At 36.5% G+C, this 11,683-nt stretch overlaps 1 protein-coding gene across 1 annotated transcript; it reads right to left on the bottom strand.

Annotated features, from left to right (window-relative positions):
- Positions 1-872: 872 nt before the first annotated feature.
- On the bottom strand, positions 873-11,276 carry LOC111861903 (39S ribosomal protein L48, mitochondrial). The gene is made up of 5 exons (XM_023846851.2): positions 11,081-11,276; positions 10,159-10,269; positions 7,945-8,078; positions 3,563-3,665; positions 873-3,169 (listed from the first exon to the last, which is right to left on the bottom strand). The coding sequence occupies exons 1-5, from the start codon at positions 11,105-11,107 to the stop codon at positions 2,975-2,977; spliced, it is 570 nt and encodes a 189-aa protein (XP_023702619.1). The 5' UTR covers positions 11,108-11,276; the 3' UTR covers positions 873-2,974.
- Between the last annotated feature and the right edge of the window lie 407 nt (positions 11,277-11,683).

Below are 11,683 nucleotides of genomic sequence, written 5' to 3'. Positions count from 1 at the left end.
AGATGACAAGATTTTTGGATGTGGCAAAGTTTATTACTCTTAACTCCATTATCATTACTAATTTCGTGTAAACTCTCATTCCCAATTGTCTTCCTTACCAACTTTGGCATTGAAACCTCCTAACAAAATTTTTATATTGTAATTAGGGAATTTATCAAATACATGTTCTAGTTCTTCATATCATCAGTTTTATCCTCTATTGGGGCATGAACATTCAGAGTATCACACCAGTGACCTCTTAGTATTATGTATGACAGCCTATCACTAACAAACTCTACCCTCTTAACTGCTGATATGATTCTTACATATGTGCCATGCTGTGGTGACAAGGAACCAACATAACCATAATTTCTAAATTTGTATATTTTGTCAGTGGTCTCCAAGTCATGCCCAAAACTTTGATCTCATTATTATTATTATTTGTACACATCTTCCCCTTTATTATAATGATTAAGAGAGTATACTGTACTTACATTTGCGTCCAAGTTATTCAGAAGTGACTTCAAGATATCTGGCCAAATGCAGAGAAACCAAAATGCTGTACACATTTCATGAAAATGAAGACAGTTGACCATAAACTTCATTTTGTAATGCAGGGTTTTCATGTAGCATGTGAAAACCATAAAAAAATGTATGAAGTAAGAAACTGGCAAGTAGCACAAAACAGAGAAAACACACCACAAACCAGACTTACATGATTTGCTCACACTTGCACAGAGATTCTACTAGAAGGAAACCATAACTCATAACCACATGACAACTGATTGAGTTCCACCATAGAAGTCTGAAAACTATTAAGAAATACTATACCTATACCATTACATAGTGAGATGGGTTGGACATACTCGTAATGTAAAAAAAATGAACAAGGCTTAGGTACATCTTTAAACTTTATTTTTGCCACAAAATTATACCATGGCTTTCCAACAAAAGGTTGCAGATGGAATTTAATCTAACACACGCTAAAAATAAAATAAGTTTAACTATGCTGGAAAGTTATGTGTTATTGAATTACTTTTTTAAAGGATCCTGTTTTTATACGTAGTTACAGATGTTCAGACTGTGGAATTCTGCCTTTAAGGAAATCATAAAATGTCTCTTATCAGATTCAAATTATCAAATCAAAATTGACTATAAACTCATTATATTCAAAAGTGATTTATATACAAAATGCAAAGAACTTCATATGACTTTCATTGGGTGCATCAGATCACATTCACATGCATCTGTAACAGTAGATTATATGGCTAGCATAAGTGCATGCTTTAATTATGTACAGGGATGGCAGAATGTGGTTGCTATTCCCATATTATGACTAAGTATGCAGTTAATAATTTCTGGTGAGAAAAGTGTAAATTTTTTAAGTGTTTTAACTTTGGATTTGTATGCCTACAATTATTGCTGATGGGTAAAGAGTTGTGTTTTTGTTAAAACTGTGGACCAAAAAAAAAAATAAGGTTTGCAGGAACATCGTTTATATTATGGGAGGCTGTCAAAAGATAGGGTTCACACTATGGAATTTCATAATTTGGGTTTGCACTTTCAAGAACACATACATTCCATAACGGGGGCATGCCATATTTGTAAATGGCTAATTATACTGCCACTGATATACAACCTGCAGCACAAATACCTTCCTCATCAACACCTTATTAATTATATTGTAAAGTGCATCTCACATATTACAATGGTAGTTCATAACAGGTTTCTGCTATCATACAGAGTGCTGCTGACAATGTTTACTGCTACAGAAACCTAAGGAGGATCCATATATTGTGCCTCCATCTTCAGAGTTTAAGTCAATACTTTATATCTGAAGATGGAGGGAGTATGATGATCTGAAACTTATGTGTCTGCCTACTGCAAGACTTCACAATGTCACAGCCTGGAAGACCAAATTCTGAATGATGGCTGTAATGGAAAGCTTAAACCTTACATAAAAGCTACAAGGTTATATGAGGATATGTACTATAATGATACTTTTATCTGAAGATCCTGAAAACCAAACCATCCACTGAAGCAATCTTCTTCTGTCAACATGGGTAAAGCAAGAAGTTCACATATTTAAAAATGGTAACAAATCCATGAAAATGTATTTCAATATACTGTCGTGTGTTGCCTATGTAACACGACAAGTAAATTCATGTGGGTCTCAGATTGGGCTAAGACGTTTATTGGACAATCTCTTTTACACTCACACTTATAAGTATTATTAACGTCCTTTAGACATTTCCTTTTCACTCTTATAATTACTTGCACCACTGATCTTGGTGAAGTTTCTGTCCTTTGTAGGATGCGAGCTTGCTTCTGCTCTAATTGGAGCTACATTAAAGACTCACTGGTCTTGTCGAAGCTGGACTCTTATAACGTACACTTGGACTGAATAAGAGTGCACCATGTAGGAGGCCTTGGTTTCGCCCGCTGTTATGCAACGAACCTCTTGTTGTCCCTTCATCTCCAGAGAAACGCATTTGTTGTTTAAGCGATTACTAGGCAACACCAAGCTGGTATTCAATTCCCACTGAAGTATACATGTTCATCGCAGCCGTTGCCTATCAATGGACGTCTTATCGCCCGGCTTTTTGGCAGCACGCCACAATATTTAAATTATCCAAAGTGGGCTATTCTGCACTGTAAGTTGGAAAGCCAAAAGTAGTGACCTCCATTTAAAAGCAGTATACTGTAAAGTACAAACATATTAGAATGAACTAATTCAGTTTTGTAGTTCACAATAATCCAGTTACAAGCCATTTGTATTAGAAACAAGCTTACAAATATTAATATTATTCATAAACAAAGTATTGCTCAAGAAAATGCTTTTTCTATATAATAATAATAAGCACTGCAAATTATTTTGTATCACACATCACAAAAGTAATATTGCCGTCCATACACAGTATGAAACAATAACTGTATCACTAATATACAATTCTTATAAATATATATTTTTGTACAGTTTTACAGTATTGTATGTCTACTTCTTTTTAACGTTTGGACCTCTTAGTTCCTCAAGCTGCGATTTGAGTTCTAACAATTCTGCATCAGGTATGTACCGTGTTTCTTCATGCTCTTCTTTGTGTTCATGGACTGTCATGCTTACACCCTCAGGTAAGGCTGTCTGCAGCACCTCAAAGAGAATTGAGCCTACTGTTGATGGCAGGTGTATCACCTGTGAAAGGAAATCTACATTATTAAAGTCCTGAATGGATGCAGGAACTTCCAAATTACACACAACTACAGCTTACACAGTCAGTCATTTGCAAAACTCTACTAATATCTATAGGAACAAGTCTTGGGTGTACAATGATGAATGCACACTTTAGTAGCCATTGCAGAACTATATGCCTCAAGGTCACAGCACTGGGCAAATACATTGATAGTTACACAGGGTCTTGGACTTGAGGGTTCATGTGAAACAGTAGTGAACCTCTGGATTTAATAAACTTTGGGAAATTCTTGAGAAGCTGTACAACTGGTGGCTTCTCAAGAGGAACCCAGCCCCATGGAGCTAGTTAGTTAGCCTGGATCTTTCAGATGAATGTAAAAATCAACTGTAATTTACCTGAACATTTCTTTCATATACAGTCATTGTATATTCTGTATCAACAATTGTGCTTTCTGGCTTGAACCTCTGAACTTTCAGATGCTGGGGTGGCACTGCCCATCTATAATGAAAGGATCAGAAGCATTTTAACAACCAACTAAAGAATAAATGACACAAATTCCGTCCCAAGTGCAAACAATATATATTATATGTCTTTGATCTTGTTCTTTCTACACTACATGTTTCGGCCTCTATCGGCCATCATCAGGTGTATACTCTTAACGTTGCTGCCACACTGACTCCAGTCTAAAATTTAACATTTAAAAACACAATGTCATATTCTTCGTATTATCAACATCTACATCGTTGATATATGTCTGGTATGTAGATTATGTTGCACACGTCAAATTTGATATTCTTGTAGTAGCACTTTAAAAATCTTTAGTTATGATGTTAAAACCTTCTAAAATTTTCTCTAAATTTAAAATTCTTAGGGTTACACGCCCTATGTCTAAGTGCTGGAGCGGCTAGTTCTTGTTTTCACACTGTACAGGTGTTATTTAATGTAGTCTTCTTGTGTGGTTGCCGCTGCTTGTCTGTACTACGTACTACCAACTAAAGAACCATACAGCTAAACACTACAAGACAGCATGAGTGGAAACTGCATTCCACAATGGAGTACAGGAAGCTTAAAAGTATTCTTTACTAAAGAAGTATTTCATTCTTTGTTATGGAGCTGGGATAGATCAGTCAGTATGACGGGCTCTGCAATTTGGAATAATTTCACAGCATGGGCTGAAATGCTTCTCTTCCCATGACATTCACATGCTTTGTGGCCCCCACAGCCTCCCATCCAACTGATAACTCTCTCTACTCCCCTTCCCCCCATACATGTCTATGACATTGTGCTTAATTAAGCAAAGGAACCTTACCTTACCATCTGTTATATATTTTTAAACATATGTAGAAATTAAAGCCAAAAGGTAAAGTTGTTCAGCTCTCCATTCAAATTCCATGAACTGCACGAGCTTAGACAGACACCACAAAAAATACAGTGCCAGTGGCATATTTATACTTCCCTACTTCCATTAAATGATTTTCAACGACCATGTATTTATCGTCTGTCAATACTGCAACACTTGTTTACTGACTACTTAATTTAAATTTTAGTTTAACATTATACATTTTGACACTACATGTTTCAGCCCCAAACGGCCATCTTCAGGTGTCTTGATATATTACAGATATTATTAAATTATGTTAATAAAATATTTGTAACATATCAAGATACCTGAAGATGGCCGTTTGGGGCCGAAACATGTAGTGTCAAAGTGTATAATGTTAAACTAAAATTAAAATTAAGTAGTGAATAAACAAGTGTTGCAATACTGATGGACGTTAAGTTAAACAATTGCAACAGGATGCTGAAATACAGGATTTTCAACTAATTCTAAAAACATTTCACTTAGTAAACAATCACACAAAAATAAAATGCTGTCAACAGGGGCTTCAACTGTGGATATTATGTGATTCTGATGCAGTGTCAAAACTGTTGCATAATGAGTTGTCAAATGCAACATAGATACGTAAAACAAAAATACAAAACATAATTTGGCCCACACTGTTTTGATGAAACTGTTGAAGGTCAGCAATTTCTCTACCCACTGACAACATTTACAATATTATATTTAAGCGTCCTGTTGCACTCTATATGATATATGATATAAACTCCGTCCTAAGTGCAACAATTTATTGTAGGTCTTTTGTCTTGCTTTCTTCTACACTACATGTTTCGGCCGCAAATGGCCATCATCAGTATACACTCACGTAGCTGGTACACTGCACCCAGTTTAAAATTTAAAAACACAGGTCTTCCCAATTGTTCCCTTCATCGCTGCTAACGGGATCTACTTCGCTGATATTTGTCTGATTTGTACACCATCTTTGCCACCCACACACGTCAATTTTGACCTTCATGAACTGGCACCTTTAAAATCTTCAGTTCCAATTTTAAAAAATTCCTTTAAAATTATTTTCCCAAATTTTAAAATTTAAAATTCTCAGGGTTACTCGCCCCACATCTATAGTGCTGCTGCGGCTACTTCTTGTTTTCAGCACTGTACAGGTGTTATTCTGTGTAGGCTCTGTGTCCCCCTGGTCAATCCTCTGTACCAGACTGGTACACATATTACAAGAACAATCTGGTGAACAGCAGAAACTGTCAAGAAGCATGGTTTTCTTGTCTTCATGCTTTCAACACAGTCATGTTGCAGAATCACATGTTCATATCCTTCACAAGCAGCAAGACTGTCTTACAAAATTCCTATCATATAGTTCTATAGTATCTACAGTGTTTATGATATGACGTTTCTCACATTTTTAATGAATGAAAAACTGTCAAATATTTGAAGACCTTCTTGATAATAGCATTCTGTGATCATAGTATAACATTCCAGCAGGCTGAAAACTAATGACCAGATTTAAGTAACATCTAAATTGTTCATTCTCTGGCCAGTAGGTGGCTCAAGAACAAAATTACCAGTACTGATAATATATACACATATAAACAACAAAGAAGAGATAATCCAAGGTATTGTGGGAACCTCCCACAGTCAGACAATTCAGCTCCAACAGACAACTCCCACAGTGTAGCAAGTGCAGACGATATTTACTCATTACAGCCTGCAACTTGGCTGTCTGTACTGCCACACAAGCACTACCCAATCATTGATCACCATAGCAGCTCTAACCCCCATTCATTAGCCTGCTGCCTAGCAGCAACAGTATAAAGATGCTGGCCTCTGACACTGGTATTAATCACAACAGTCACCACTATGCTTGCATCAAGAGATCACTGCACCAGCAATTCTACTAGTAACAGCAACACAGCAGTGACTCTACTAATAACAGCACCACAGCCAACTCTGCCAGCGCATACACAGTACGCGTGCCAGCTAGCCAGCCAGCCAGCCAACCTCACCGCTATCCTGCCGGCTCGCAATCACCGGACTGCAGCAAAGAAGAACACTGGGCTACTACAAGGATGCATGCCACACTGACTAGCTCGCTGCAACGAAGGCTTCAGACAAACGGTCCTTTTCAGGGCCTCCAATAGCACCGTCATCACTAGACCGGGCTAGCCACTGCAAAGGGAGTCTCCACCAGTATTATTCAGACATGCTCCCCACTCATCTGTAATACCCATTCTAAGTGCAATAAACATTTGTTGTTACAGTTTTACGTGGCTGTCTCTGCGAGCGTTGACATCCACCAGTATTATATATAACACATGCGGAGAGTGTCTTCCACACCATCATATATCACATGTAATGTATAAAATAGCATTGCAGTGTTCATGTAAAATTAATACAATAAAACTATTATGAACAACAATACACACTTCAGCTCTGTAATAAGAAACACTTTATCTACCAGATTATTAATAGGCCATTTTCAAAACAAGTTCTTTCCATATAACTTTTTCTGAAGAGACTTTTTTCATAAACACATATTTTCTTTAAAGAGTTCTGTCTTCATAACGATTGCTGTGAGAACCTCAAATTCTTAAAGCCTTTCTTTGTGTGTGTGTGTGTGTGTGTGTGTGTGTATCAACTTTTGTGGTGAGAAATATTTTCAACATATCCAAAAGGCCTGAAGTCCAGTTTCAAAATAAGCAAAATTCTAAAAATGGTATTTTTAAAATTTTCTACCTTCAAAGGCTGGGACTAAGAGGACCAAGATGAGGTTCAGATCTGAAATCTTTGTGTTGAAACACATTTCTCGGTAACAACTGTACCTACAGTCCACCTGAAACCAATAACTGCTGCTTCAAAATTAAAGACAAAACAGTAGATGTGTACAAGTCTCAATTTTTTTAGATTGAATCAAGAAATAGATCCTGATTCAAATGTTGATTCTTCAGTCTGAACTTCAAAAATGTTGAGGTAATTGCTTTTGCTTTGCACAGCAGCATGCAAACTAACCACTCCATCACAATCATAACAGTTGGTAACACTGGTTTAGGTTGACTTGTCAACAAAATTAGTCTCTCTTGCCATCTTTCTGCCCGTGGTGTAAAAGGACAAGGCCATAGAACTGATATTTTAAATACAATGATTTATGAAAATTTCTCATTGAATAGGATTATGTCAAAAACAATAAGTAGTACATCCGAGTGCACTGTGAAAAAATGGTTAGTATTAAAATTATGATTAGAGTAAAAAATTTGGTTCAATGGAGGAAATTCTTTCTTGCCTTGATTCTCATGTTTCAAATATTCTCAGCTTGAAGTGAAAATGTCACATTCGCACATGCCTACAAAATAACACAAAAGAATTTAATATGAAAATAAGTTTTATTACTAAGTATCCTAATGAGGCATTTCAGCACAGAGTACATACCCATCTTCAACTTCAACATCCATACCCTCTGCAATCTTGTGCACAAGCTTCTGGTAATTCTCCAAAACTGCGAAGTCATATCCCTTCAGCTGAATGTTCAAAGTATTATACTGTGGAATTTTTGGCTTTCCAGTCTGAAAGAAAGTTACAACAAACAATTCTTACAACTAAAACCTATAGTGATGAAAATGAGAACCTGTCTGGAGCCCATGACTTTTAGATTAGTATATTATGACACCCTATTCCTGCTCCTCCAAATTGTTGTATTTATTTTTCAAGAAATTAATTAAATATTATGCTTGCAGGAATTTTCACCTACCAGAAAATAGAAAAATCTTCAAACTGATCAGAAACCAGTTATTCAGACGAGACACTATGTACACATGTACATGTTGGCAATCTGTCTAATCTGTAGTTTTTAAAGCCACATAAATACACTGCAAATTTTTAAAAGAGATACTCCAATCCAATATACTGTAGTGGTACCTTTTAACCAGTTTTAATTTTCATGAAAAAATGATGTTTGGTCATCAGTGAAGTAAAATGGTTAATAACACCAATGAACTTGGGCCTCCTAGCTCTGCCCTTACTGTAGATCCCATACCCCTTCAAACTCATGCAAACTAATCAAACAATAATTTTTTAATATTAATCAAACTAATCCCAGGGTATGACAATCTTAGGATACTTGACTCATCATCTTCACACCTCTCTTCTGCCAGAAACCAATAACAACTAAGAGCTGGAAGCTTCAGTTCCTGGAAACGAGGATATCCAAAGCAACAAGGCATCTACTGACAGTAACCCTACATCCTCAATTTGTTTGAAATTTTAACCATTTTTAATGCATCTGAAATGTTATGGCAGGGATTGTGTTCCTTCCTGACTTCTGCACACTGCCTTGGTGCTCATACTCTCTGGTCCACAGAGTGTGAAGCCTTTGTTTATCTCACAGAGAATATAGAAGCGTTTAAACTCATACTAAAGCCACACTGTGCAAGTACTCCTAGATTTATGTGACACTTGTTCTCACCTCGCCCCCAAAAAAAGTCACAGATGGTGAAATGGCCCACATGGGTGAAAATTGGGAGTATGTTAAATAGTTGAAAATGAAGCGAAAAGTCCATATGAATACGCATCTGCAAACACATCTTCCGAGAGATATGATCTCATTTTGTTTGGTTCCCACTGATGAAGTGTGTCTCACAAGGAATGATATCTTCAATTTTCATGCAGCAATGAGAATTCCTATGTGTTAAGACCCTCCAACCACTAACAGCAATTTTCTGTCAACATGCGGATAGATAATGATATATTTTAGCGTCCCGTTGCACTGATTCATGTCCATGATGTGTATTTTTGCTAACCATCTTACAGTGCACACAATTTCACCTTTCTCTTCACTTTTACACTACATGTTTCGGCACCAATGTGCCATCTTCACGTGTCTCTATCTACGTCAAACTACTGCACTGCATGCCATCACGTCTCCATCATAAAATGACTAAAATGTGTATTCGTCATGTATAACAACAAAGTCTAAATACTAAAGCTTTGCAGGATTAGTCATCCATACATCGTATCCCAAATACGCAAGTCACGCCAATCCTCCTCTATGGGAGCACTCTTCCTACATTCATGTGTATATTGTGCTCTGTGTTGTGTCCTTCTCTTGTGACTGTGTGTGTTGTACTGCTCTACAACACACGCAGTCACAATGTATGTCCAACAATTCAAGAAAAACTTACATTTTTTTAGTGCATCAGGCAGTTTTAAATGCGTTGTGTTCAACCGTGTGTATAGATACCCTGAGACCATCTTCAACATTCCTTCAACACTATGGTTTTCAAATCTTTGTTTTTAACATGAAGTTAATTTAATTACTTACAGCCTTATTTCCTGGTATGGTTTACACTCTTTCTGTCTCTCTCAAACATGCATGTGCACACGTATGCACAGACACAGACACACACACACACACACAAAACCTCTCTTTCCTGCCTCTACTCCTCTTTTTCCTTTTCATCCCCCCTGTTTGTGGACATATTTTCGCAGGAAGTTTCAGCTTTATATTTAACCCTCCAACATCCATCCTGTACATATATGATAACATCACGAATGGACTTTATGCAGCAACAGACTTGTAGCAGTATGAATTATTTTTCTTTATTCTCTTTATTAATGATATGCTAATAACTTTCCAAGATAACATACCTCTAAATAATCCGGCTCATAGATGCTACTGCGACGTTGCTGTCCAAGATTTGGTGAAACTGGAAGAATCAACCGTCTAACATGATGGCATATCACTGCTGATGAAAGCTTCTGCAAATTTTATAATTATAAAGAAGCATAATAAATGTTCCACACATGGTGTACTTGAATGTCTGTGGCCTTATATTTATGCAATAAATATACAATCAATTCTATAAAACATTACTTTTCTCCAGATATACATTTCAAATACCAAAATTCATTAAAAATGCTTATGTAAATGTATACATAAAATCAGTTTGTATAAAAACATTAATTCATATGAAAAATTTTATAAACGGAATGGACAGGCCATAAGTACATTCAGGCAATGATATGAACTTCACTCAAGTAGGACATGTATATGTACATTCTGAAACTGGCTATTACTCCCCACATTTGAATATTCTCAGTGGGAAGGCTCCTCTTCAAACACAGCTAAGGTATAACAGAAAATAGCAAATGATTCCAGTATTTAAGACAGTCTGAAATGCCCAAGAAAAAGCCTGTGCATCACAAGATAGTCAACAACACACTTTTCATCATGATATTACTACAATAACAATTTATTTGGAAATAATACGAATAAGAAATATCATTCTGACTGCATACAAACGACGCCTGGCAACCTACTCATTATTCATACTGCAAAATTGCTCCATGCTAAAACGAGGCCTAAATGTAAACAAAATTAATAGTATATAATTCTGTACAAAATATTCTTCTATTCAAGTGTATGATAATGATAAGTACTGTCATGCTTTAAATTTGGGTACGAACATGCAAAATAACATATTATATGAACACTATTATATTACATTATAAACTGCGAAACTTAGGAATATGTTGTGGTCGTTCAAGACGTCTTCACAAATGAACGAACCTGACGAAAGAAGAGATTAATCGACATTTCTTCCAACCATAAATCACTCCAAAAGAAAATACAAACACAAGCATCACATATATAGCACAAAAATTTCCTCCAGTAATGTGCGAAAGCACAGTTTCCAACAGTTTAGAACGTTTAGAAACCCTCGAAACATCGAAACCTTGAATCTGCTGTATTAGGATCCGTGATCCTATTGGATGTCGCCAGCAACTGTTTTGTAATCGCGAGGGAAAAATCCCGATTTTTAATATGCAAGTCTCTTCAGTTCGGTTCGCTATTTGTCTAGGAAAGGAAGTGCTTGGAGGTAGATGATATTATGTTGATATATATTTATGCAGGTTACACTCCAGTATCTTTTGAATTTTGGAATTATGACTATCGCGGCTAGGCCTACTTTTGAGCCTGCTCCTGGTTTACAGGATCGAGGCGATCGAGGCAGTACTCCAGTAGAGACGTGTAGTGACCTAGCTTCGCAGAGCAAATTTAAGTACAGATACGTACTGTAAAAAATGTTTAGCGTGCTCTTTGCGAACTTTGCGAATATGGTAGTGAATCTTAGGATTCCGTGAAAGATGGGGAATAGCTTTGGCTAGTTTG

This window comes from Cryptotermes secundus, unplaced genomic scaffold (assembly GCF_002891405.2).
Source record: "Cryptotermes secundus unplaced genomic scaffold, Csec_1.0 scaffold39, whole genome shotgun sequence".
NCBI lineage: Eukaryota > Metazoa > Arthropoda > Insecta > Blattodea > Kalotermitidae > Cryptotermes > Cryptotermes secundus.
This window is presented reverse-complemented; position numbering and strand designations above follow the sequence as displayed.

What these genes read in the sequence shown, in the direction of transcription:
- LOC111861903 (XM_023846851.2), bottom strand. Translation starts at nt 11,107, where the DNA reads ATGTCGATTAATCTCTTCTTTCGTCAG. An exon ending in GATGTTGAAGTTGAAGATGG is followed by an intron (nt 3,666 to 7,944) that starts GTATGTACTCTG and finishes CTTTCATTATAG; the next exon opens with ATGGGCAGTGCCACCCCAGC. An exon ending in TATATGAAAGAAATGTTCAG is followed by an intron (nt 3,170 to 3,562) that starts GTAAATTACAGT and finishes TTCCTTTCACAG; the next exon opens with GTGATACACCTGCCATCAAC.